Source organism: Camelus dromedarius, chromosome 3 (genome assembly GCF_036321535.1).
Source record: "Camelus dromedarius isolate mCamDro1 chromosome 3, mCamDro1.pat, whole genome shotgun sequence".
Lineage (NCBI taxonomy): Eukaryota > Metazoa > Chordata > Mammalia > Artiodactyla > Camelidae > Camelus > Camelus dromedarius.
This window is the reverse complement of record NC_087438.1, coordinates 84,467,575-84,481,607: the sequence shown is the minus strand read 5'-3', so window position 1 is coordinate 84,481,607 and position 14,033 is coordinate 84,467,575. Positions and strand designations below refer to the sequence as shown.

At 41.5% G+C, this 14,033-nt stretch overlaps 2 protein-coding genes across 3 annotated transcripts in view; both read right to left on the bottom strand.

The window, feature by feature from the left end:
• SNCAIP (synuclein alpha interacting protein) overlaps positions 1-14,033 on the bottom strand; it is a 141,033-nt gene that overhangs the window by 67,906 nt on the left and 59,094 nt on the right. For both annotated transcript variants that reach the window (XM_064483446.1, XM_031448896.2), the window contains exon 2: positions 1,556-1,658. In XM_064483446.1, the coding sequence (XP_064339516.1) occupies positions 1,556-1,612 (57 nt within the window). In that variant the 5' untranslated portion in view covers positions 1,613-1,658. The remainder of the gene's footprint in view (positions 1-1,555; positions 1,659-14,033) is intronic.
• LOC116152259 (uncharacterized) lies at positions 12,384-13,355 on the bottom strand. Its single transcript, XM_031448897.2, has one exon. The coding sequence runs from the start codon at positions 13,353-13,355 to the stop codon at positions 12,384-12,386; it is 972 nt and encodes a 323-aa protein (XP_031304757.2).

Genomic DNA, 14,033 nt, shown 5'->3' with positions numbered 1-14,033 from the left:
ACCCATGCTCTTAAAATACAACTTTGTTATCAAGGCTCAGAGAGCTACCCCAAATTGCTGATCGTTACAGGTGTCCCTTTCTGAAACATCTTCCACCCCACCCCACCTCCCACATCATCATTCACTTTCCTTGTTTTTCCCCACCCAGCTCAAAATACCTGGAGAGGGGTGGTTATAAAAGAACCATGCTCTGATCCATGTTTAAGTCAAGCACAGTGATTTAAAAAGGGAGAGAGAGAGGGAGAGATAGCCTCACTTCACATTGGTCTTAATGAGGACTAATAAAAATTGTCTGGAAGCTGAAATAGGGAATAGCAGAATTCACAAGGGGAAGAGAAGAAGATTCACCCATGGTTGTATCAAACAGGTGATTCCTCAGATCCACCCCAGAAATCCAGTTCTTGCATACAGTATGCATACTGTACTTCAAGATAAGGAGTAGATAAATAACACAGCTGCCAGAGGCATGTTAGACCTTATACTTTTGGGACAGTTGCCAGTGGTGACCAAAAATTGAGAAAGCAGTGGAAAGTAAGGTCAGAAATTGTGCCTTTGGAGGTCCTGGGAAGGGAAGTTACATAGCTGGTTTCAGGAACAGCAACCTTCTCATCACATACTCCAAGAGTCAGCCCAAATGGACTAGGCTATGAGAGGTCGACGTGTTTGCCGGGTGGCCCCTGGCAGAACAGATGACAGAGCCCAGGGTCGGTCACATGCAGCTCTAAGCAAGCCGCAGGCAGATGACCTGCTCAGCAGCATGAGTGAAGCTGGAGGCAGCAGGAAGTTTGTGAACGTCCTGAGAACTCAGGAGCTCATCAGCCCACAGCGTTACAGGATAAAGCAGGGCCTCAGAGGTCACCTGGTCCCATTTTTAGCATTGCATTACTCTTCCTCAATATTCCCAACCAGTGTCCAACGTGTGTTCTGATATCTCCAGTGACTGGAACACTGCTGATTTACAGACACGATTCCCAAGGCTTTGGTGAACACCAAGACGACTCTGGGTGTCAGGATGCAGTACAGACAAACACAGTATCACCAGAAACATGGAAACATGAAGAGATGAAGTAGAAAAACATGTATCAAAGCTGGGGACCTCTTATGGTTCATAAGTTAATAACTTGGCCAACCTTCAGTCTGCATCCTTGGGAATGCTAGACAGTGCTGGCTGTGACACAGCCAGTCATATAAAAGGGATTAACATTGATAGGGTGAATGATGTGCATAAATAAATTTATCCAAGTACCCACTAGATGCAGGTACTTTATCAATTTACTCAATGAATAACTTTGACAACAATGAAACAGATGAGGAAGGGGAGGCCCAGTGAGGTTAAATGCCGTTCTCACCCCAGCTCACAGAAAACGAAGTGGGATTCACTCCTTGGTCCAGAAGGCCCCCAGACTACATACTGTCTGCCACAACAGAATTTATGCTGTCAATTTCTAAACGTGGTTGGAAGAGTTTAGGATCTACCGACTACAATAGAGAAAGCAGCCCACATAAAGGAAGGCAGAATCACCTGAAAGCATTGCTTGCAGGTAGCAATACTTACAGAGATGTCATCACTGAAGTCTATTTCATCCAAATCAAGGTATTCAGGGGCTTCCATTATTCTTCTTTGCACATTTTGAGTAAGGTCAAATACTTATAAAGTCCTGGACGAGACAGAAGCACAAAACAAAGGCAAAAAGGTTAGCTGTTTTAGAACCAAAAATCACATCTATATTTAGACAAATAAAATGAGAAAGGTATTGAGCGCTGCCTTTGAGCACACTTCCTCTCTTCGAATGTCCTCAGCCTGGCTTTCCAGAAGCAGTAAGCACAGCTCCTCCAGGCTCCCCAGGAAGCTCCCAGCGAGCAGCCATGGTCCTGTGCTTTATTTCATTTGTGCCTGTTTGTCTTTGCCAGAGCAGTAACTCAGGTTACTCCCCTCTGATCCATATTAAGCCTGACCCTGCTCACATCTAACACTTAACCACACCCTGGATGAAAGAAGGGGCTTCATGGATGGGGAGCAAACCTTGAAATCTTAAGACAACCATATTCAAACGTTAGTGTGGCATATCCTTGGATCCTATGTGCGGTGTAATGAATACTGGATCTCTACAGTAATAACACAAGGAGGAGGCAGATACCAACTAACCGACAATAATGGGTATTTCAAAATTTGTAATACCACCTCCAGTTCACCCCTCCAAAAAAGGGATCTAAGTACAGCTATAAACCACAGAGTTATTGCATTGCCCCCTGCTTCTAACAGCTTTGCCTGACAGTGCCAGACTGACCCAACACAGGCGCCAGGATGTCCTCAGTCAGCACTTGCCTCGGGGCTGCCTGTGGCAATTCTCTAAATCTGTCAGGGAAGATACATCACCTCCCAGTTCATTTTCCTATCACTCATCATCACCACCATGGTGGCAGCAGCACCTACAGATGACAAGAACAGAAATATAGATCTCCTGGCAGTGCCTTGGTGTGCAGTTACTGTCCGCAGAGGAAACTCTCAGATACCGAAAAGGAGTCCATTCCCTGTAACTTGTCTTTCTTATTATGAAAACTGTCTCATGTACTCAGACCTGAGTGTCTAAAATAATTTATTTTCTCCTCTTTGGTATCTCTAATGAAGGGGTATCTTGCAGAAGAGTAAGGAATGCATTACTGGAAAGTGGAAGTAAATCTAGGCTGGTGAAAATGAGTTTATCAATATAAGATCAAGAATGTAAAAATATCTGGTCTTTAAAAGAAAACTCTTGAAGGCATAGATTTATCATTTTGAGTTTTTTTAACCCCCACAAATAGCATAATTACAACAAAGGAGGGGGGAATCACTTGCCATTCTGCACCTCAAACCCATCACTTGACTCAATTTTCAGCGTGTCCTCCCTTCAGTTCATTTTTACATATTTTTAATCATAGTGGATACAGAGTTGACCCAAGAAAGGATTAGGATGCTACCACCATGTTCAAATGAGATTATCCATTTAGAATAAATATTAAAAGTTTTTTCTGAAATCACAGTAAGGTTTAAAATGAAAAGAAAACCAATTTGTATCTGATATCTTTATCAAATTTTATTATTTATAGAAATCTAAAAATAGGGTCTTAAGCAAAGTGCTTGGCACAAAAATACATCACTTTTCTTCTAATTCTCACAAAGCTTCTCAGAGAAAAACATGCACACTCATACTTGCAAATTACTCAAAATAACTTTCTCTTCCATTCTGGTGGATTCTGAGACAATCCAGACCTTAGATTCCAGCTTGTCAAGTAACACATTTTCTTCCAGTCCAATTTCTTTTCGTTAAATCTGTGCTCTACAATGAACTGTTGATTTACAGACTCTATTCCCAAGGCTTTGGTTAACACAAAGATAATTCTGGGTGTCAGGATGGGGTACAAACATAATAGCAGAAACATGGAAACATGAGTAGATGAAGCAGAAAAGCATGCATCAAAGCTGGAGACTGAGTGGATCTCTAAATATATGGAAATACAAAACTAAGTGTGAAAGGGAAAATGAACACGTTTTTAACTAAACAAATTAACAAATAATCATTGAGCCCCTGTTTGAAGGGTTCTTGACAATATGAAGAACAATTTCCATTTGAGCATAGCCATTCTAATGGAACATGTCCAGTGGATAATATAAATTATGACATGAAAACAGAAAATCTTTATATTTGGACTTAGAGGTTGGCAGTGAGATTCTTTATTCTATAGGCCAGAACACAAGAGTTACAACTGTTTCAGCTCATTATAGGAAGGCCAGATTTATCTCAGTGGGTTGGATAAGTGGTCCAGCCTCAGACTAAGGGGTCCCAGGTGTACAGGTCTCTCCTTTACTTCCCAATGGATCCCCAAACACAGCCATCCCCTTTGATATGCCTTATTCTATCCACGACACAATTCCTTTGGTTTGGTTTCCATGCTTCTTTCTTTCAAGGTGCCACTGTGAAAGTATTACAAACTCATTTACAATGTGCAGAAATCCCTGTGGTTCACCAGTCTTGGCCACATGCCCAACATTAATTGCTTCTTTTCAGCTGAGACCACAGTTGTCCCAAGGATCGTTACATTGCTGCTTCCTTCCCCTCTGCCCTTCCACTGAGCACGTGGCAGGCACCCTCTAGCACTTTCTTCTGAGGACTTAGGGACGTGATGGAAGGGACGAGGTCAGGTTTACAGCAGCTGCTGTACATAAGCCACCATGATAAGGAAACTGAGCTGGGAGGGGTGTGCTTTTCTCCTGTGCTCTCCAGGCACCATCCCACCCCACACACCAGCCCCCAGTGGAAACCGGCGAGCTCGCCTTTGTGGCTGTCGCTCTGGCTCTGACAGAATGCACACCGACCAAGGGCACACACCAGAGGCCCATGAGCCAACTCTGGTCCACAGATGCGATGCGCTTGGCCCTAGCGGGGTTTGCCAAAATTTGAATCTTTTGCCAACTTGTAGACTTTTGGTGATTTCACATAACACTGTGGATTCTGGCTTCACTTTAAAAAATATCTGAAGCTTGGGCAGCACAGGCCTGCATTCTCCATGGTAACAGTTGTCTCAAACTACCTGTCTGGAGATGCCCTATGGGGTGTGTGCCCCAGACCCCCAGTACCCCCATCTGCTCTCCTCATTGACACGCCCTGCCTGGCCTTGGGGGCATCTGAATCTTCCACCCTTCAAAGGAATTCAGTATTAAACATTAAGTGCCATCTTCTCCCCGCTCTTAACTTGTACCTCCTGCCAAACGATACTAACTTCATTTGTATTTCAGCATTGAATTTGTAGTTTACGACTGTTTTAAATTCTCATACCAAAACAGCAGCAAAACAAAACTTCTTACAAATAAACTACCAGCATGTTTCAATGTGTGCTTTTCCAGAGCCCCCATTTTATCTCTTAGTATTAGAAAAAGAGAACCTTCGCAAACCCCATAACATGCTACGAGACGGGGATTACGTTTCTTTCACTTTACAACTGGAGGAAGGAGACATTCTTGCCTTGTTGTCACTGGCATTGTGAACCCACACGGTGCCACTCCACCATTGTGACAAGAGGGGAAGGGCAGAGGCTGTGCCAAGAACAAGCCCAGAAAAAGACCGACACCACCCTCCACATGGCCGGATTGCAGCTTAGGCCTAAGAGGGCCAAACCTGCTCAAGGCCGATGAGAGTGGGTTTACACCTCAGTGAAAAATATTTGTCAGCTTCCTCAGAAAGGGCAGTCCAGCTTAAAACTCTTAACATGAGATTTGTACTTCTATACATCATAGTTGGCCATGGGCCTCTCTGGGATCTCAGAGCCCAGTCGTCTATAAATGTGTCCTGCACCCTCACCCCATCAGCCCCGATTCTACAAGCTGTAGTGCTTGTCCCAGATTCTCCAAGGGCTTTCTTCTGTATTGTCACCCCCTCCCCTTGGCACACCTCTTACAAGCTCTGTTTTGTAACTCAAGTACTGTTGGCTAATTGAAATCATTCCATTCCAAGCTCAGTTGGGCTTTGAATTTCTCTTCACTGACACTGGCAATTTTTAATTTGTTATTCACTGAGGCAGGTAGGTTGTGTCTTTAATCTTTTTTAAGGTGGGGAAAGGCGAAGATAGACATTGGGCAGGGGGTGGGGGGGTGGAGAGCAGAGAAAAAGGTAAAGGAAACAATTTCCAATGGCTTAGTTCTGCTAATTTGGGTAGGAAAGATTATAGGGAGGGAAAGAATACAAATAGTAGAATGCGGGGACACAGGGCAGGTAACAGGGACCCTCATGCTATGGAGAAGCTATTGGTAACACACTGCACCCCTTCTTCTGATGTGTCCAAGGCACCAGGAGAAACTTTACCCAAACTCTGGACTGATGCCAGCTAGAGGAGGAAAAGAACAAAGAAGTAACGAGCATCAACGGTACACAATGTCTGTCGGGTTTTTCCTGCTCTCACAGAGTTTTGATGAACTGCCAAGAACAGAAGTCCCTCCAGTGCCTATTAAAATGTTCGGCAGGGGCTCATGGCCCTAATGGGTCTATCAACACTATGTCACCTTCTCCTGGGTGACCTCAGTGATGGCCCCAACTGCTTCCTTCAGAGAAGATTCAATTTAGGAAAGAGCTCCAAGTAGCCAGGAGTCCAATTGAATAATACAAAATAGGCATCCGTTTAAAAAATAGCCTCCTCCCTTTAGTATGATTTTCAGGTGACATTTTACAGTTTTTGCAGAGTGACTTGAAAACTGACTCTGAAAAGAATTCCACAGGAAGACTTACAAAAATCTGTTGGGTAATGGCTTGGAGTGGCCAACAAAATTTCTTTAAGAAAGTACCCTCGTTTAAAGTACACATTCTGGTGTGCTTGGCTCATGAAAGGCTCACTGATTTGTGACTACAATCACATATCACATAAATTGCTCTACTGAAATTCTTCTTCAAATGAATTGCCTCACTCTGCTTTATAAGGAGTCAGCATGGACTCATTCTGGAGGCTCATGTTACGTGGATTTCTCCTTTTCTGCCAAAGTCACTATTGCTACATTTACCAGTGTACTATGAGGCCTGGTAATTAAAAAGTAAGTTGGGCCTGTCAAAATAAATGAACAGGGTACATTCGGTGATGAGGTAACCTCAGTTGATCTGCATTACAACTTCTTTCTTTACTCTTTAATTCTCTGATACTTGGGAAAACACAGCAGCTGCCTACATTCTTCCACACACACATGCACGCGCGCTCACGCACACGCGCACACACACACACAGGGGCAGATTTGTACTGGGATATACTCTCAGTTTGAAAGCCTTACATCGATACTGAACTTTCTTTCTTTCATAAAGCGAGAGCTCAAAAAAAGCTCTAAGTCCTGGAAGGCTTGGGTGGAAAGAATTGGAATATATGAAATGTCCCCAGTTGGCTCAGGAGCTTGGCTGGCAAGGAAGCAGCTCATTCCAAATGCTGGATTCGGTTTCTTTCACTCTTTGATTCAACAGCGGCCAGCAGCATGGCAGTCACTAAATGCCTAGTCTTAAGGCAGAAAAATGATAGAGGCAAGAAATTTCTACTGGAAAGAGGTAACTGAAGAAGAGCCAAGAGGTACCCATGAGCAGAAAGGGGGAAGCACAGGCTGTGTAGATTTCAACCCCTTCTTCATTTATGGAATATTCCCACGTGTACATGCTGGCTAAGACTGATGCTACTCTCTAGGCCAGTATGGGGCATACAGCACCGGGGGAAACAGACAAGAAGACAAGCTATTACGATACACTGTGGTCCTTGCTGAGACGAGCAAACACACAGGTGCCTGGGACACCTAACCTAGACCTTGGAGATGCAGGTGAGGGTACAAATGGTGAGGGACTTACAGGAGCAGGAGGAAGTGTTCTAGGAAGTGTTAGAGCATGGGCACAGGCCTGGAGGGGAGAATCCTGGAGCAGAGTTTCCTGGAAGATGGGTAACATTAACACCTATTGCTGTTTCTGCTTCAAAAAAGGGGTCTTGAAGGGTAATGGCCAGGGTGGGCTGGGAAGCACAGTGGTCAGGAGAGTATTTTCAAAGCCAGAGTGTAAACAGAGCATATGCTGGAATACTGAATTTTCTGGCAGGTTTGGATAAAGTACAAATGAGTATTTGCTATCAAATGGACTTCAATGTAATATATTGAGTCTGCTCTAGCTCTGGGGGAGGAGAGCTGTGTTTCCTGCTTGAAGGCTCACAAACATTTGTGAAGCAAAACTTCACACCAGGGGCAATGTCTGGGAACTTTTACATATACTCTGTCACTTACGTTTCACAAAGACCATGGGAGACAAATATCTTTACAATCTCCTTGGTGGAAATAAGGAGACCAAAGCTCAGAGAGGTTCTGTAACTGCCTGACACACAGACAGAGCTTCTGATGATAAGTTTGCTTTTCTCCCTTATTTCAGCTTGCCAGAACTGCAGTGGTCAAGTAACACCTCACCTGTATCAAACATTTTATTTTTTTCAAATCACCCCCAATACTTTTTATCTGAGTTTATTTATGACAACTCTGTGAAGGAGGCAGAGGGTGTGTATTGCAATTTGCAATCACATTCTTCCTATTTTACTGATGGTAAAACTCAGGAATGTTTTGGCCAATGTTATGTACTACTAAACAGGTGCAAAGCCAGCTCAGACAAACCACTTCCCAATAATAAGTCCAGAGCTCTTCTGATTTGCCCCCTGGACTGTTCAGAAGCACGGGCAGCTCTTTGAACCATCTAGGTCAGAATTCTGAATATATCTTCAGCCCTGAACTGTATCCCTTTGGGTGTCCAAGAAGTACAACTCCAAACAAATTGCTCTTTCCTCTCTCCAGCAGAGTCTCAATAGAATGGTATATGATCCAGCAATCCCATTCCTGGGCACATATCTGAAGGGAACTTTACTTCGAAGAGATATATCCACCCCAGTGTTCACAGCAGCACTATTTACAACAGCCAAAGACATGGGAACAACCTTAATGTCCATCAATGATGATTGGATAAAGAAGTTGTGGTATATTTATACAATGGAATACTATTCAACCATAAAAAAGAATAAAATACTGCCATTTGCAGCAACATGGATGGATCTGGAGAGCATCATCCTAAGTGAAGTAAGCCAGAAAGAGAAAGAAAAATATCATATGATATCACTTATATGTGGAATCTGAAAAAAAAGACAAATGAACTTATTTACAAAACAGAAACAGACTCACAGACATAGAAAACAAACTTATGGTTACTTGGGGGGAAGGGGATAGGAAGGGATAAATTGGGAGTTTGACATTTGCAGATACCAACTACTACATATAAAATAGATAAACAACAAGTATATACTGTATAGTATACACTATATTCAGTATCTTGCTGAGAATGAAATGAAAAAGAATGAAATGAAAAAGAGTATGAAAATGAATGTATGTTATGTATATGCATGACTGAACTATTACGCTGTACACAAGAAACTGACACATTGTAAATTGATTATACTTCAATAAAAATAAACAGGCATATAATAAGTAGGCATGATTATCATCATTAAAGAAAAATGTATATAGGCCTTTGTGTACCTAATATATCTTACCAACAGACATCCCTGAAGTGGCCTATAAATGCATTGTATACCATAGCCAGTTGGTTTAATATTTTATCTTCACCTTCAAAGAAAATTTGATTATGACCATCCTGCTTTATGTCTTGTTAAAAAGGCAAGTAAAATACCACTGTACTAGAGAACCTTATTCTAGAGATCAGGATTGTTCTGAGAAATCCCTACAAAGGTCTTTTTGTAGCTTTTTTTTTAAATTGAAGTATAGTTGATTTACAATACAGTCTTTTTATCGTTTGAGCCCTAGCTTGTAGTTTAAAATTCTTGCAAATGATTTAGAGGTAATGTCATTAGCTCTAAAATATAATACCGAGAATGAATTAACTTCTACTAGAACTTTCTCCAGAAAGGACCTTTGTTTTTAAGCCCTGTGTTCAGTTCTGGAAGCCACTCCTTGAGAAAGCCACAGGCAAACTGGAGCACACCAAGACAGGGCAAGGAAATCAAGACAGCCAGTGGTTGGAAAACTCTGTCTCAGTGGCATAGCTAAGGAAGTATCTACCTTGGAGAAGAGAAAAAGCACTCCTCTCTCTCTACGAATCTGAACAGCCATTAGGTAAAAGGAGGATTTGCCTTCAAGGGTAGCTCTTGAAGAAAGTTTCAGGGATGCCAGTGTCAGCAAAAACTTCCTAATAATGACATTTGGAATGGACTTAAATGGAATGGGCTCCTTGGTAAGATCACAACCACCCTAGCAAGAAACTGTTCATTTAGAGATTTGGAGGGATCCTCTGAGGGAGAAAGATGAGAATCCTGCATTGAAAAGGAGAAACACACAACCTTCTAACTAGGAGACTGCGTACAGTCCCAAACAAGGACCTCAAGACAGTCCTGACCAACTCTGATCCCTCTCCAAGGTGCTACCATGACAACCTTTGTTGAACTGCCCTTTTCCTATTTCATCTGCCAGCCTGATCCCACCGGGAATGTGAATGAAATATGGAGGCTAAGGGAGAGGAAAAGAGAGAGAGAGAGCAAGAGACTTAAAGTGAAAATAATTTTTAAAAGAGAACTGGAATGTTGTTCATTCAGTGAGAATATGATTTACTCTCTGTTGACGATGAAAACTTATCAATTCCACAAGGACAAAACTATGACCTAATGAGGCCCAAACAAAAAGAAAATATCTGGGAAGAAAAAGGAAACATTTCCAGCACTGGGAAGTTGAGCCTGGGCGTAGGCCAACCGTGTCTTGTACCGGCTTCTGGAAAGGAACTTTGGAATAATTCAGGAACTGGATCCCTTACTCAGTTATGTACAGGAAACTATCCAAATCCAAGTTCCAAATTTTTGGCACACCTGAAGTCATGCTTTACTCTTGATTTTGCAAAGACTGCTTGATTTCTACAGTGGATTTGTTTGGCAATTATTATTGAGAATGTATAGAACACAGATGATAATCCTGATCCCCATTTTAGAGAGAAGTAGACATAACAGCACTGTGTATGAGAGCATCAAAGAGTACGTCAGGAGTCAGTTATCTCGGCTTCGTTCTCCTACCACTCATAGTGTGTGAGAACTATAAACTTCTGAGTAACCCTAGACCGCCGGTTCTCAAAGTTTAGCCTGCATGAGAATCAACCAGAAGGTTTATTAAAACAAATTGCTGGGTCCAACCCCAAGAGTTTCTGGTTCAGTAGGTCTGGGTTGGGGCCTGAGAATTTACATTTCTATCAAGTTCCCAGGTGATGCTTGATTCTGCTGGTCCCAGAAACACATTTGAGAACTACTACCTAAGACCAACGGCTGGTCCCAGCCCTGGCTACATCTGCACTTAATTAAAAGATGGTGATCTCTTCCCCACATCCCCCATCTCCACAGATGTTAACTTCATTATACAGGATCCATGCCTAGTGCCCTTCTGATTAAACTTCCTCAGTTGACTCCAATAAGCATTTCCCATGAAGACCACCCAGAAACCTCAGAAGGTCTTAAGTCTATGCGTGTGTGTGTGTGTGTGTGCGTGTGTGTGTGTGTACTTTAATTCCCACACTATACAAGGGACAGACGTTGGCCTACCAAACCTTACAAAATTTGGGCCTTGGTTACTTTAAAATTTCCTTTCTCTGTAGCACTTCATGGCAACAAAGATGTTCTAAGTTCCTCCTGTTAATGAGATCCAGGTTTATAATTTTAGAGGCTTTTTCAGATCAAGAATCTCGAGTTAGGGATATGCATTCACTAGAACTATGGTATAATAAATCCCATGTCTACCAATAAAAAAGGAAAATTAAAAATGTAAGAATTGAATAAGAATTAGCTTAAAATTCAATGCTTACACATCATGTATGCATCATAAGATATTTAAAATTATTACTCATTGAATCTGAAGCAGTCCAAATGGCTACATTGACTAACTGTAAAAAATAAAATCCTAGTCATGTATTTTAAATTATAATTATAATGTGCTTATTTTTATTAAACTCAAATTCAGAACAGATTATTATGAATATTTTATCAATTCTACCAATTAAAATTTACCAATAACCAAAAGAGGAAACAAACTCTCTGTAAAATAAATATTCCTTTTTTTTCTGAAGAGGAGTATAGTTTGATATTTAGGTGATTAAGTAAGGATAGTGAGCTAAATGTCTGTAGGAACCAAATATTTGCACATCTGTACATACACAGAGAGTGTGATTCAGCCAGCACTAATTCTTTAATCCAATGCTTTTATCTAGCCCTCATTTACTAAAGATACTTAGAGGAAGGTAAATGTACAAAATCTGCTTCTAGCTCAGATGAGGTACCCTGATTAATGGTGCAAAAACTGAACATTGCATACTTAACTAATGCATTGCCAATATGTGTCAAAGCATTTCAAGATGAAAACACAAGATTACTGTTAAATACCTTTAGGAATTCAGCTAGGAAGTGTAATCCTCAGTCTCCACAATCTGCTGTTTTTTTTTTTTTTAACACAATACCTTACACAGAGTAAATACTTAATATATTGTTTTTTATGTTGAATTCATTTTGAGACTGCGATGGCTGTTGAATCATTTGAGAACTTCTACACTAAAAACTGTGATATTGTCCAAAATAACAAATGTTGAGATGACTGTTTGTCTTCAACTTATGATAACTTCGTGTTCATGTATCTTCCTCTCGTACAGTTTCCCTCAGAAGTCTTTCTGGGGGAGGAGTCAATCTTCTAGTCCCTCTTTCAGAAACTATCTGTTGATGAGAGCTATGGGCACTTCAGGGGCACCTCCCAGTGGCAGTGGCATAGTCTGTTTCCTCAAGATTAAGAGTTGTGGTTTTCTTTTTTTTTTTTTTTTTTTTTGTCATTAAGCGTATGGAGAAACAATACCATTTGCAGGCTGTGGTGTGGGTTTTTTCTCTTGGGCACCACAGAAGGACACCAACTTCATTTTGTAATTTACCAGCATAAGCAGAAAAGGACTGAGAGCAGAGAAGCCTGAAGAGAGGGCTGTGAGAACAGCTGGAAAAAAGACACAGGCTGCCAAGTCCTTCAAGAAATAGACTAAGATAAAGTGAGAAATCCAGAGTGGAGTGATCAGCCACATTAATAAAATACTGAACTTGGCTCCTCTAAGGATTTCAGTTTCTGAATCATCATCTCCAATCCAGATGTCACCATATGTCATCTTCTTTCTTTCCAAAAGGAGAAAAGACATCCAGAAACAGACAAAGACTATGATGGCTAAAGGAAGAATATCAATCAGAACTAAAAATATTTTCCCATAGTAAAACTCTACTTGCTTGTTTCCAAAGTCAATTAGGCAGTCTATGTGAATCCTGTTAGTAGACAAGGGGTCTGTATCATTTCCTGCACGCAGGTATTCAGATTTTCTAGTATAAAGTAATACAGGGATGTACACTGCCACTCCAGCCACCCAAAGTGCAGAAACCACCTTCAAGGGATGCTCCTGACAGTCCGGGTTTGGAGTCTCACTCAAGGGGTGGACAGTCTGGTAGAGCTTCCGGAGGTAGAGCAATGCAAAGTGTAACATGAACCAGATGGCCAGGGACGTCGTCAGGGCCTCTGTGAAGTACAGAACTTTGCAGCCGGCCGAATCCAACATGAAACCAGAAGAATAAACAATTTTCATGACATTCACCACCGAGTTTTTAATGAGGTGGACGAATCCAAGATTGAAAATTAGAAGAAAGGATGTCTGTAAACGCCCAGTGATACATTTCCTTGTAGAGTAAAATAAACAAATGTTTCCAACAAAGCTCACAAGGATTAGAGGGGTGCAAGCGATGATCTCAAGAACATCCGCGGATGGCTTCATGGTAAACGGCAAGTCCGTGAGCTCAAGCATCGTCTGCTTCACTTTGAGTCATCAGGCATTTGGAAAACTTTTATGAAGTCTCTAGCAAAGAAAACCTGGGTTTTCCTAATCCACTATGTTGACACAATCATCAACTGGTGTCAGCATAACAGGTCAGAGATGGTCTATAACAGAATTCTGCTTGCTCGAGTGCTGAGCTGCTGAAAACAAAACAGCTTCTCAAAAGGGTTCTGCTTTATCACCTCTTGAGACTTAACTATAATGAGAAAGTCCTAGGTATCACCACTTAATTAAGAGTTCTCAGAAATGTATTTATAGCACTGTAATGTAATTTCCTAGATGCAGCGTGATACAATTTTCCACAGTCATGAGGGAGAGAATAAAATTAAATTTGTGACAGCAAAGGACACGTGGTCAGAGGTTGAAATGACCCTCTCCACTCATGAAAAAAATTAAAGCGAGAGGGTCTGAACAACAATGAGGATTTCCAAACAACAAAATGACATATTACCAATGACATTAATAACATGATAGAGGTTTATGAAGTAGAGCAGTTTTCTAATTTCTCTACTGTTTTTGCAAAGCAGGAATACTGTTACCTGTTCTGATGATCTCTTGGGGTTGTTGGGATTACAAAAGAGATGGTAGAAAATATTTCTGCGGCCATAGGGGAGGGAA